The 14,203-nt window shown below is 42.4% G+C and overlaps 2 protein-coding genes across 3 annotated transcripts in view; one reads left to right on the top strand and one right to left on the bottom strand.

The window, feature by feature from the left end:
- Nucleotides 1-14,203, bottom strand: part of LOC100380787 (block of proliferation 1) — an 88,231-nt gene that overhangs the window by 45,222 nt on the left and 28,806 nt on the right.
- Nucleotides 6,066-14,059, top strand: LOC106588964 (basic helix-loop-helix transcription factor scleraxis). Its single transcript, XM_014178553.3, has 2 exons — nt 6,066-7,228; nt 13,315-14,059. Exons 1-2 carry the CDS (start codon nt 6,629-6,631, stop codon nt 13,348-13,350), a joined length of 636 nt encoding a protein of 211 aa, XP_014034028.1. The 5' UTR covers nt 6,066-6,628; the 3' UTR covers nt 13,351-14,059.

Here is a 14,203-nt window from a genome sequence, read left to right as displayed (position 1 = left end):
GGTGTCTGGCTAGAGGGAGGGAGGTCTGTGGCGGGGGGAATGGAGGGGGTTGAGAGTGCTTTCAACAGATGGGGGACTGGATTAGATGTCGCACCGTGGAAGAGGAGGTTATGGAGCTAATGACTGTCAGATGGCAGACTGACTGTATTTCCCCTTTAAGGGGGAAGGAAAGAGTGGGAGGGCCGCTCTGTGACAGGGAGATAATAAGCATTGTCATTTGTTACTCTGCATGTCAGCATTTATGAGGTAACAAAACGAGACATCTGAAGAAGAGGACCTAAGTAAGGCTGCAGAGCCTCAATGAATGCCGTCACGTTATAAGACGATTCCTTCCCTTGTTAATTGAGTGCTGCCAGATAAATGGCCCTCTGTCTGTGACAGCAAGACGGGGGAGCATTAGCTCAACCCTAAAAAGAGATCATGGATTGTATTGGTCAAATGAAAACCTTCTGAACTTAGTTACTCATGAACTGAATCATATGCTACAGATGACCACAGTCAGACCACATGCATTTGATCTGATGTTGGTCATCGAGTGCCAATTTCAAGCACTATGAATCCATCAAGAGGATTAAAAGATGCATTTAGCATTCTGAATAAATGGTGCCCATTTCTCTTTACTGTAAAAACGATCATAAATATTTAGTGCTGAAAATTTGGAGGGAAAAACATTCACGATTTACGACCTTGCTTGTTTGGGGACCCACTGTTAGACATATCTCTGTCAAAATAAATTGCAACGAACAAGGGACAAATAAGTATATAAAAATACCTCAATCGTCATTGACTTATAGCCTACTTATCTTCATGGAATAAGACTAATACTGTATTTCAGCCTATGAGTGCAAATTGATACTTTTTAGTCTGCAGAGAGCATTATAAAACGTTGACTGTTAAATCCATTCTATTTCAAAATTGGTTTCACAGGGAAATAAAAAACGAAATCAGACAACTCAAGATTTTATTCCAATTGCTTTGACTGGGAGAAAAAAAAGCAACCGTGTATTTGGAACAAGATGTCCTCCGATTAGCCGGTCTCGTTCCAAAGATGTCCTCCGATTAGCCGGTCTCGTTCCAAAGATGTCCTCCGATTAGCCGGTCTCGTTCCAAAGATGGGCTAATCGGAGGACATGTTTCAACACGAGGAAAGTGTTTATTTACTTCTGCAAATATAACAAACATCCCTTCTTTAATAACACATTACAACATTTCCTTCCAACCATTACAATAGACATCTCTATTGAATTCAGGAGTGGATATAAATATGAAATATGCCATTTGTATGTCCCAACCTTGTTAAAACAAGTTCAATCAGCAGTGACATTGACAAAACGATAAACATCTTACCTAAAGCTCTAATGAAATGTAGAAAATAGGACTTAAAAAATGGACAGTAGGCTACATTGTACGTTCAGTAGGAGAAGCCAGTAAGGGATTGTCCCTGGTAGAACTAGGTTACTACAAAGAATTAGACAAAAGGAGTGTCACTATCCTTCCTGGAAATGACCTGTCCTCTATAGGCCAGCAGCCCTGTTAGACTCCAAGTTACAATCAGGAAGAGGCTAACGGCACAGGCTTCGGTCGGCTCAGACCAAGGGGGGAACCAGACTTGCCATTTAAGAGGATTTACGGCATCCCCAAAACCAGAACGGCTTTGTTTTTTTTTTTTGAATCACCATTATTAAATTGAATATCAAAGCCATCAATTTGTGAAGAATTGTTAAGACAGATGAAGAGAGACCACATCATTAAATAGGACTAGTCAGACTAGCCGTCTAGCCCTGAACTGACGGACCGGTATAAAGGATATGAATTATAAGGACAAAGAGGGGAGAGGGCTGCTCACAAACTTTAGAATATTCAGACAAGATTAGAATGTTTGGTTTGTCACTTGAAGGACTTCCTTAATAATTTGACCAGTGAAATTAATTTTATATTCTTTCTACTGACACAATTGAAAGCAGTTGGATGATACCCCTGGGAAAAAGTTAGAAAGTACTGGGTACATCCGAAGTTAATGTTTGTTACCAAACAGTTGGTAACCCTATGAGAATGACCCTGTCAACCCTTACAATCTGTCCCAGTCTGTATGTAAACATTACGTATAGTACTGTGAGTAATTGAGAATTTTCATGCTAGATGAACAATCTGTTTAATGCCCGTCTGGTGTCAGGCAACAGGAAAAAAAATCTCTGGGGCTTCTGGAACATTAAGAATTGGTTTATGCGAGTTCAAATTGCTTTCAGTAATGAGTAAACATAACCATCCTCAATGTTTCAACGTCCCATCACACAAACAGCAGGGCCGACATCTGTCATATACAGTAGATTCGGAAAGTATTCAGACCCCTCAACTTCTTCCACATTTTGTTATGTTATAGCCTTATTCTAAAATTGTTACAGCCTTAAATAAATAAAAAAAATATCAATCTATACACAATACCCCATAATGACAAGTGAAAACAGCTTTTTAGACATTTTTGCAAATGTATTAAAAATAAAGCACAGAAATAGCTTATTTACATAAGTATTCAGATCCTTTGCTATGAGACTCAAATTGAGCTCAGGTGCATCCTGTTTCCATTGATCATCCTTGAGATGTTTCTACAACTTGGAGTCCAATGGTGGTAAATTCAATTGATTGGACATGATTGGGAAAGGCACACACCTGTCTATATAAGGTCCCACAGTTGACAGTGTATCAGAGCATGCACTGTCAAGTCTCTGAATGTCCTTGAGTGGCCCAGCCCGAGCTCGGACTTGAACCCGATCTAACATTTCTGGAGAGACCTGAAAATAGCTGTGCAGCGACGCTCCCCATCCAACCTGACAGAACTTGAAAGGATCTGCAGAGAATAATGGGAAACTCCTCAATTACAGGTGTGCCAAGCTTGTAGCATTATACCCAAGAAGACTTTAGGCTTTATTCGCTGCCAAAGGTGCTTCAACAAAGTACTGAGTAAAGGGCCTGAATACTTATGTATTCAAAATAAAAACCTGAAATCACATTTACATTTCCAAAAAAATAAAATACATATTATTTATTTTTTAATTCGAAAAACCTGTCTAAAAACATTTTTTTTTCAATTCCATTTTAGAATATGGCTGTAATGTAACAAAATATTGAAAGTCAAGGGGTCTGAATACTTTCCGAATGCACTGTATTTGTGCAAACCTAACAGTCTTGAGAACGGTTCTTCCATTCGTCTTTCTGCCACGGGATGATTCAGTGACAAACAGGTGTGCTAGGCAAACTACCTGACCTATAGTCCCTCTGGACCAGATTGTATATTTTTGCTTCAAGCAGCATGACTAAATGGATCCAGTCCGGGTTAACAGAGGAACTCATAAATGAGAAACAACTCACTCCCACCACAGTGTGGTGGAACCAGTATAGACACAGTAACAGCATCAGTCTTGTGGGGGTTGGACCTAAACTAGAGGAGCTGTGGAGCTGTGTAGACACGGTGACAGCATCAGGTCTTTACAGTGGGAGTAAAGTCCTTTCACTACCTAAATAAAACACCAAAACAAATCACTCTGTCATAGCGAGGAAAATATTGATGGAGGGAAGAGATGGAGCTGAATGATGACACATTGTCTAGCTAAGTAAGAGGCTTCAACTCCCAGCTTGACAGCATTGGGGGTAATTTAGGGGCTATGCCCCAAATTTAGGGAAAGAAAAAAGATGAGGAAAGGGGTTCCCACTTTGAACCGCTGACATTTAATCTATCTTGAACTTTGCAGGATTTTTATGGGCTTCTTATGAGACACCCGGTGTGTGTCCAGCTCTCACACACAATCTGTCAGTAACAGAGAAAGCCCAGAGCAGCCGCTCCTCAACAAAACAACCTGACTTCCTCGTTCACACACTGGTTTCAGGAACATTTATTTGTATTATTATTATTATTATTATTTTTAACAGGGCGTTTCCCGAGAAGATCTAGTATTGGAAGGGTTCAATCAGGAAGATCCAGTATTGGAATGGCTAAAGCTGCATTATGTCACTTTTTGGGCAACCTGACCAAATTCACATAGAAATGTGATATCAGAAAGTATCCATACCCCTCGACTTATTCCACATTTTGTTGTGTTACAGTATGAATTCAAAATGGATTAAATTGATTTCTCGCTCTCACCCATCTATACCCATAATGACAAAGTGAAAACTTGTTTTTCTATATTTAAGCAAATTTATTGAAAATGAAATGCATAAATAACTCATTTACTTAAGTATTCGCAACCTGGAGTCAATACATGTCAGAATCACCTTTAGCAGCGATTACAGCTGTGAGTCTTTTTGGGTAAGGCTCTAAGAGCTTTCCACACCTGGATTGTACAATATTTGCACATTATTGCTAGGCAGCCATGTTCAAGTCTTGCCATAGATTTAAGGCGATTTAAGTCAAAACAGTTACTAGGCCACTCAGGAACATTCAATGTTGCCTTGGTAAGCAACTCCAGTGTATATTTGGCCTTGTGTTTTAAGTTATTGTCCTGATGAAAGGTGAATTTATCTCCTAGTGTCTGTTAGAAAGCAGACAACCAGGTTTTCCTCTAGGATTTTGCCTGTGCTTAGCTGTATTCCGTTTATTTTTATCCTTGCCATACCTAGTCCTTGCCGATGAAAAGCATACACATAACATGATGCAGCAACCACCGTGCTTGAAAATATGAAGAGTGGTACTTCGTGATGCGTTGGATTTGCCCCAAACATAATGCTTTGTATTCAGGACATAGTACATTTCTTTGACACATTTTTAGCAGTTTTACTTCACTGCCTTATTGCAAACAAGATACAGGTTTTGGAATATTTTTATTCTGTACAGGATTCCATCTTTTCACTCTGTATTGTGGAGTATCTACAATGTTGTTGATCCATCCTCAGTTTTCTCCTATCACTGCCATTAAACTCTAACGGTTTTAAAGTCACCATTGGTAACATGGTGAAATTCCTGAGCAGTTTCCTTTCATCTCCAGCAATGGAGTTAAGAAGGATGCCTGTATCTTTGTAGTGACTGGGTGTATTGATACATCAAAGTGTAATTTTTACACATCTACCAATAAGTGCTCTTTGTGAGGCATTGGAAACCTCCCTGGTCTTTGTGGTTGAATCTTTGTTTAAAATACACTGCTCAACTGAGGGACCTTACAGATAATTGCATGTGTGGGGTACAGAGATGAGGTAGTAATACTGAAATCATCACAGAGTGAGAGTCCATGCAAATAGTTAAGGACATTTTTACTCCTGAATTTATTTAGGCTTGCCACAACAAAGGGGTTGAATACCTATTAACAATACATTTTAGCTCCTCATTTAAAACGTATTTGTAAAAATAAAATAAAAACATAATTCCACTTCAACATTATGGAGTATTGTGTGTAGGCCAGTGACATAAAATCTCAATTTAATCCATTTTAAATTCAGGCTGTAACACAACAACATGTGGAAAAAGACAAGGGGTGTGAATACTTTATTTACTCTTTATTTAACTAGGCAAGTCAGTTAAGAACAAATTCTTATTTTTCAATGACGGCCTAGGAACAGTGGGTTAACGGCTTTGTACAGGAGCAGAACGACAGATTTTTACCTTGTCAGCTCCGGGATTTGATCTTGCAACCTTCCGGTCCAACGCTCTAACCACTAGGCTACCTGCAACCCCTACTTTCTCAAGGCACTGTATCTGTCATTGAAATTAAGTCTACGAAGTGGTAAATCTTTTCTGTGTGTGCTATTTCTATGCTTCCCTTTCTTAAGTTTCGTTTTTATGTCTTTTACGTTCAGTTTTGTACACCAGCTTCAAACAGCTGAAAATACAATATTTTTGTTTATTGAAAAGATATTTCACAGTGGTAAAACAATTCTCTACATTGCTTGTTTTGTCACAAACTGAAATTAGGCAACATTTTTGAATTTGGTGGCGTGATTTCTGCATATTCCACCTTTAAATATGAAAGATCCAGTATTGTAAGGGTTAAATAAGGAAGCAGAAAGTTGCAGATAGTAGATCCACACTCTGCTGGACTCCCTCCCTCCCAAAGCTCCCACAGCCAGCTGGGACATTTGCATACGGAGTGAAGGAGGGGGAGAAAGAGGGAAGGCATCACCAGACACTCCCACTGGCTATAAAGCCCAACCATACTGAAACGCTCAGACAGAAACCACACGTGGATCTGAGCACTGGGAGAGAGAGCAGGAGGGAGGGTAAGAGAGAAAGCGCGAGGGACAGATGTGGAACTGAGTTGAGGGAGACAGACGATCTGAGAGGAGAGAGCAAGAGAGAAATAAAGAAAGACCAACCATATCCTAAGAGGACCTGAGAAAGACAAAGTGAAACCTGCCATTCAGCCATTTGGTTTCGGTTTTCCCACCAAAGGAAAAGTCCAATCTCTACATGGGACTCTAATGACAGAGGAGCCTGTGATACTGGACTGTAGTGCACTGGCAGCTAAGGACTTAGGAAAGTATACTGAGGTAAAACTTGTAACTTATTTCCTGTGTTATCATTTAACGGTCCATGCATGTGTGAGCAGCAGCGGGGAGTCCAGGTGTCACAGTAGTAAACAAAGCCCAGAGCAGAACTAGAGTTAGCTAATTGGTGGAACAGCAGAGCACGGTAACGTTGACGATGTCCTTCGCCATGGTGCGGCCGGCGCCCAGCCGGTACCTGTACTCCGACATCTCCATGCTGTCTGAGGACGAAGAGAACGGCAATGAGAGCTCGGGCTCCGACGAACGCTCCTTCCGGCTGGACGCCAGAGGTTATGACATAAAGGTCGGGGGCCGCAAAAGGAAACCTGGAAGCGTCGGAGCAGGCCGTCTGGGAGGGGGTCAGCTCCCGCCCCAGATGTCACACCTCCAGGTCTCAGACGGATCCATCTCTCCGACGAGCGGGCTGCCACGGCAACGCAACGCAGCTAACGCTCGAGAGCGGGACCGCACCAACAGCGTGAACACGGCCTTCACCGCCCTGAGGACCCTTATCCCCACTGAACCGGCCGACAGGAAGCTGTCCAAGATCGAGACACTGCGGCTGGCGTCCAGCTACATCTCCCACCTGGGCAACGTGCTGCTGGTTGGGGAGATGTGTGGGGACGGGCAGCCCTGCCACAGTGGAGCAACCTCCTCTGCTCACTACCTAAATCACCATGGATCGCCAGGCCGCGACGCAGAGAACTCACAGCCCAAACAGATCTGCACCTTCTGCCTCAGCAACCAGAGGAAAATGGTGAGTTGAGTTTGGCTGTAGATGTCCCATCTATCCTCACCATGCATTTGCCATCGTGTCACAACTAGGACAACAAAACACCACACAACTCCAATCTCTTCAGGGCAGTAATATCCAGCAAGTGGGAGTTTTACTTATGACACTTCATGGTTTAGTGAATGGTTGTTCCTATATGATTCTTTAAAAACATTTCACACTAAAAAAAGCTTTCAAATTTACACCAAGACAAGCAACCTTTAGAAAATTTCACCCACAAAAAAAAGAAACCTTTTCAAAATGTGAATTTAAAGAGTATGATATGGTCTCTGCTGTCCCAAGGAGTAAGAGAACAGCCCCGCAATACTCCGAGACAGTGAGATGAGAAGGCTCAGTAGGCAAGCTTCAACTAAACCTAACAGTAAGACCCTAATCCCCAACTCCAAGACAATTCTCCCAGACTTCTCAATTTGGTGCCGGCATTCAGTAGCACTTCCCATTGTCTCTTTGGTCTGAGTAGTGAGAGACCGACTGAACCGAGGCTAACGGAAAATTAACAAGGTACTGTCACAGTGAACACAAACACATCCATCTCTCTTCCTCAGCATACGCCTGGGCAGACTCTGGCTCATAAAGCCAACACCACACCAAATTCAAAATAAAACCCTAAATCACAGCATGGGAAACAATAACCAAAACCAGAGGGGGAAACTGTAATTTCAACTCACAAGAGCAAAGCAGCTTTCAAACTTGAAATACACCATACGCCCAAAATAATTAGAGTCAACCATGACACTGGAACATTTTTGGTTCGGTATATAACCACCACAATATGTATTCTACCCTCAGAAAACTTGAAGCACGTCCAAAACCCATTTCATTGAAAAAAGCACAGATGAAAAAGCCCGGAGTCTACAATGTATTTAGAGCTGAATGTGGTTTGAGTGATTTGTTAGGCCTCTAAAATGACAAATAGCCTAAACTTAAAAAAGAAGACACTTGACTTACTTTTAGCTCCTGGTGGAACAAAGTCACAACATAAGATTATGGTTAAGCGCTTACCAAGAGGTAGATCGCAGGTCCAAAGCATTCTGGGAACATCTGCTGTATTGCCAAATCTGCCAATGAGCCATTCTGAGCGATTTCTACACACATCCTGTTTTGACCTAAGGCTCTTAGGTCTCCAATTAATAACAATGTTAACGACCATCCCCCTCCGGCTTCCTAAATAAATAATGATGAAGACTATAATGACTTGTCATTCTGGACAACACCACCAGCTCACTAGACATGATGATTAGCACATCCACAGAACCCTACAGTATTCTTCACTGATTCATATAATGAAATGTACTGGAAATTAGCTATTTTTCTTTTATGATGAAAGAAAGTGATAAGTCAACTCCTGACCCCGGACAAATCTAAGAGAAAAACTATGCCCTACTCACAAGTGTAATAGCACAAGCCCGCTCCACCATGAACCATATCTGGATCAACCTAGTTACAGTGTCGCCACGGAGAGAATAATAAATCAATCCATCAAACTAATTCAAGTTAAAGCCAATTATTAATGTAATGCTCTGCAGACGCCTTCCAATTTATTCACGGCTACAAAAGGCCTTTAAAAGAGCATGGAGGCAACAGAGATGCAAGAGTCTCACAATGAATCAAATAAAAACTAATGGACAACATTCGCCTTGACTGGAAGCAATTCTATTCCTCCATTTCATTGATTTCAGTGAGGCAGAACAAAGCAGCAAATGAGATAATGACAGTTTGAGTTTTCTGAATGAAAGGCCTGTCTATAGGAGGGCTGAGCCGGGACGATATCTGAAACAGATTGAGGCTTCAGAATCGAAGCGACCCGCTCCAAACCGCACTGCTCTCTTTACCCGTACTTAGCGCTCATTACCCGTACTTAGTACTCATTACTCTTTACCCGTACTTAGCGCTCATTACTCTGTGAAATGCATTGCTCTTTACCCATACTTAGCGCTCATTACTCTGTGAAAGGCATTGCTCTTTACCCGTACTTACTGCTCATTACTCTGTGAAATGCATTACTCTTTACCCGTACTTAGCGCTCATTACCCATACTTAGCGCTCATTACTCTTTAGCCGTACTTAGTGCTCATTACTGTGAAATGCATTACTCTTTACCCGTACTTAGCGCTCATTACCCGTACTTAGCGCTCATTACGCTTTAGCCGTACTTAGCGCTCATTACTCTTTACCCGTACTTAGCGCTCATTACGCTTTAGCCGTACTTAGCGCTCATTACTCTTTACCCGTACTTAGCGCTCATTACTCTTTACCCGTACTTAGTGCTCATTACTCTGTGAAATGCATTACTCTTTAAACGTACTTAGCGCTCATTACCCGTACTTAGCGCTCATTACTCTTTACCCGTACTTAGTGCTCATTACTCTTTACCCGTACTTAGTGCTCATTACCCGTACTTAGTGCTCATTACTCTGTGAAAGGCATTACTCTTTACCCGTACTTAGTGCTCATTACTCTGTGAAAGTCATTGCTCTTTACCCGTACTTAGTGCTCATTACTCTGTGAAAGGCATTACTCTTTACCCGTACTTAGTGCTCATTACTCTGTGAAAGGCATTGCTCTTTACCCGTACTTAGCGCTCATTACCCGTACTTAGTGCTCATTACTCTTTACCCGTACTTAGCGCTCATTACTCTGTGAAAGGCATTGCTCTTTACCCGTACTTAGTGCTCATTACTCTGTGAAAGGCATTGCTCGGCCAACACATTTCTTTATATTTTATAAAGAAAGATGAAAATAAAATGAGGAACCCATTGAGGTATTGTAGAACACATTAAAATGGACGGAACGCTTTGTTGCCAAAACAGTTTCCCAATTCTGACAGAACAAATTGAGGACAGGATGGTGAAGAAGTACACCACTCCAGAGTTGTCTGATCTAGAAGATGCTAAAATGCTTCATTAATAGATGAGCATACTGTTCGGATATCACCTGTTAGTGTTTTGGACTCAACGGGCTCCCAATGTGGTCTTTTATAATCTACTCCTCAGATCAGTCGTCATATCAAACATTTTATATCAACAGAGAGACACAAAGTCATACATTCACACTGAATTATCTAAGATTTTTCCTGCCACTGAAGTCAAAGGCAAATTTGTGTAAACACACAAACACACAGAGTTATCAGTTAGTGGCTAACAGATGTGTGTGTTTGTTATCTTATCAGATAATGTTTTCCAGTCCAAAATGTTATCCAACTGGCACAGATTTGACTTGCTTGGACTGAGTGGAATATATAATCTTCTATGTAACATAGACGAGCTAAATATCTTATGCTTACACACACACACACACACACACACACACACACACACACACACACACACACACACACACACACACACACAATATGAGTCAGACCATCACGAAACATTTTACATCTTCCTTTTCTATTGACAGCTAATTCATTGTGTAAAAGCACACTTCAACTACAGCCCCCATAAGTAGACATAAGTCAGAAATTCACCAAAATTGAGGCTCTGTTTCTCCCCCACCCCCTCTTTCGTTGGGGGCTGCAAAGCACAGTCCGTTAGAAAAGGGAGCATTCCTTCTCCCTAATAGCTGTAGCAGGTGAAGACAGGGGTTATGAAGGACGGCGAGGGGATTGCATAACGGGACACACAGGGGCAGACAAACCCTAGTCAAATGGACGGTACGTGTGCAGGAATGGTTTTGAGGAGTGCAGGGGAAAGGACTTGGAGAGTTCTCTCTGTGTACTGGGACGGAGGGTAACCCAATGGATTACTAATTGAGTATAGTCAGTCAGCCTCAGAGTCCACTCCCAAAGCGATGCGCTAGCCTGGCAGCCCAAGGCTCATATGTACTGTAATTATCTCAAGTTCCTTCATTACAGCCATATGGAAGTTATTAGAGCAGCGTTTCTCCCTGCAACAGGAGCCAATCAGTGTGAACATGTAACACATTATGAAATTATCCAGTGTGAACCAAACAGTGGGCTGAGGAGCAAGCTGGAACAAAAAGAGCACTTGAAATATCTCATCTTCAATCTACGGGCCAACTGTAAAATAATCCCATGTGATAATAAAAATTGACACTTTCACTCTGTCACACACACACCCACCCACAAACATCCACCCACAAACACCTGTCCAACAAGTTGTTCAATAATACGCAATATCACGTCCAACTTTTGTCCAAAGACAAAACAGAGGGTGTAAAGAAGTCACACAGAATAGTTAGGATGAACAGAAGGGGGCTGCGTTTAATAACCCAAACAGATGAATCGTCTGTTAGGGCTTGAGTTACACGTCTGAAAATCTACACACCCACACGCAGGCCAGCAGTGAGAGCAGCTGACAAGTGCCTCCATTGTAATCTTGAACCAATCTGCCAACGTTACCCGTCAGGCCGAGACCAAACCAAATATTTGCCTAAAGAATGAAGCCTGAGGTGACAACTGAGGAGAGAAAAACAGATCCTGTGTCTGTGGAAATGTAATATGTTGTGTTGCTTGTGTTGGTGAAAACAACAAAACCTTCCCATGTCATTAGATACTGTATAAACAAAGTGGAAGCCTTTTAAAAATAGGAGAGAGAAAAAGCTGCAAGTTCAAATCAACAAAGCCTCACGTTTCAGCTGCTGCAGCAGAATTAGCCCTATACATCTTTACAATGTGTTATACAGGATATGAAAAACAAATGTTAAACAAAAATCCTATTAGTTGGGTGTAAGTGATCCCTGGAGCTGAAGAATTTGCAACTTTAAAGTGGCACTAAAAAATAAAATAGAAAAAAAAGCCACAGACATCATACCATGGCAATGCTACAGCCCCAGACCAGCAAACCTCCCCAGTCCACACATCCATCCCCAATGCTACAGCCCCAGACCAGCAAACCTCCCCAGTCCACACATCCATCCCCAATGCTACAGCCCCAGACCAGCAAACCTCCCCAGTCCACACATCCATCCCCAATGCTACAGCCCCAGACCAGCAAACCTCCCCAGTCCACACATCCATCCCCAATGCTACAGCCCCAGACCAGCAAACCTCCCCAGTCCACACATCCATCCCCAATGCTACAGCCCCAGACCAGCAAACCTCCCCAGTCCACACATCCATCCCCAATGCTACAGCCCCAGACCAGCAAACCTCCCCAGTCCACACATCCATCCCCAATGCTACAGCCCCAGACCAGCAAACCTCCCCAGTCCACACATCCATCCCCAATGCTACAGCCCCAGACCAGCAAACCTCCCCAGTCCACACAGCCCAACAGGCAGCCTCCACACATCCATCCCCAATGCTACAGCCCCAGACCAGCAAACCTCCCCAGTCCACACAGCCCAACAGGCAGCCTCCACACATCCATCCCCAATGCTACAGCCCCAGACCAGCAAACCTCCCCAGTCCACACAGCCCAACAGGCAGCCTCCACACATCCATCCCCAATGCTACAGCCCCAGACCAGCAAACCTCCCCAGTCCACACAGCCCAACAGGCAGCCTCCACACATCCATCCCCAGTCCACACATCCATCCCCAGTCCACACATCCATCCCCAGTCCACACATCCATCCCCAGTCCACACATCCATCCCCAGTCCACAGGCAGCCTCCACAGGCAGCCTCCACAGGCAGCCTCCACAGGCAGCCTGGACCAGTGGGCATTATCCAGGCTGTATCACATCTGGCCGCGATTGAGAGTCCCATAGGGCGACGCACAATTGGCCCAGCGTCGTCCGGGTTTGGCCGGGGTAGGCCGTCATTGTAAATAAGAATTTGTTCTTAACTGACTTGCCTAGTTAAATAAAAGGTCAAATAAATAAAACATTTCAAAAAAAAATTATTGGGGGTTAGACTAGAACTAGGCCAGACTGACAGTAGCGAGCAGTGCACTCACTCAAAGGACAAATGTCAGACTTCATACAAAAGAAATTAACATTTATTTTCTTTACTTACCTCATCAATAAGTGTATTGTAAAATTGTTAGGAGTTAGAATCAATCCAGGAAATGTATTCTTCACATCAGTGTTTTGCATTGTTGACTATAAAGAGCCGACTAGAAAATGTTTTTCTTCTTTCTTTCAGAGCAAAGACAGGCAAAAAAATGCTCTAAGAAGTTAATATCTGGAGGACGACAGAATATGGACCAGAACTGTGGACCAAAAACTTGACACACTTAAGGTGTACATAAATATCAAATCGGTATTTAATTATATGCCCCCCCAAAAAACAGAAAAAAAGAATAACTCAGAAGTGCTAAGTTTAGTTTCTGAAGAGGTAATCATGTTTGGTTGAAAGAGACGGTGGGACTTGGACGGTGGAAGCATGCCCTGACTCAAAGGGGGTATCAAGAATAATTTCTCCTCTAAAAAAAACAATCTACACTTCCGATTCCATGACCTCACAAAAGACTTGAAGAGAACACCAAAAATGTCTTGTTTCTTTACCTGAGAACGTCTGCATACGTAGACTGATAATGCTGAAACCTTAGAACCACAACAGCCTCTGCATGAGATGGACTCTGAGAAGCGCCACAGTTACTTAAAGGTGTGGTAAGGAGGGACTTTAAGGACAAGGGAAGGCCAAACAGGAACTGATGATTGGCTATCAGGTTACTTCCTGGAAAATGACCAAACTGTTCCACAAGCCAAATATATAACAGCTTTCACTTGAAATGTGTTCTGGACAGTGCGTTTCTACCCCCATGGACAACTGCCTTTCTCCTGAAGATGATAGGACAACATGCAGCGGCTTGATGCTATTTGATATGCTGTTCAATGATGCTTGTGTTAAAATTCATGTGAATAAATATGCTTATGAATTAATTACATTTATTTCAAACATGTAAGTTTTCTTTATTTTATTGTTATTTTGCAATACCCCAAATTAAATGTCTAGATATTTGAAGTCTGGCCCTTAGGGCGATAAATCTTTTTTGCTGATGGGTTTGACGATGTACTGTATGAACACTAGT

This window comes from Salmo salar, chromosome 27 (genome assembly GCF_965601325.2).
Source record: "Salmo salar chromosome 27, fSalSal1, whole genome shotgun sequence".
NCBI classification, from domain to species: Eukaryota; Metazoa; Chordata; class Actinopteri; order Salmoniformes; family Salmonidae; genus Salmo; species Salmo salar.
Note: the sequence above shows the minus strand (reverse complement) of the source record. Positions and strands in the feature narration are given on the sequence as shown.

What these genes read in the sequence shown, in the direction of transcription:
- LOC106588964 (XM_014178553.3), top strand. Translation starts at nt 6,629, where the DNA reads ATGTCCTTCGCCATGGTGCGGCCGGCGCCCAGCCGGTACCTGTACTCC. An exon ending in TCAGCAACCAGAGGAAAATG is followed by an intron (nt 7,229 to 13,314) that starts GTGAGTTGAGTT and finishes TCTTTCTTTCAG; the next exon opens with AGCAAAGACAGGCAAAAAAA.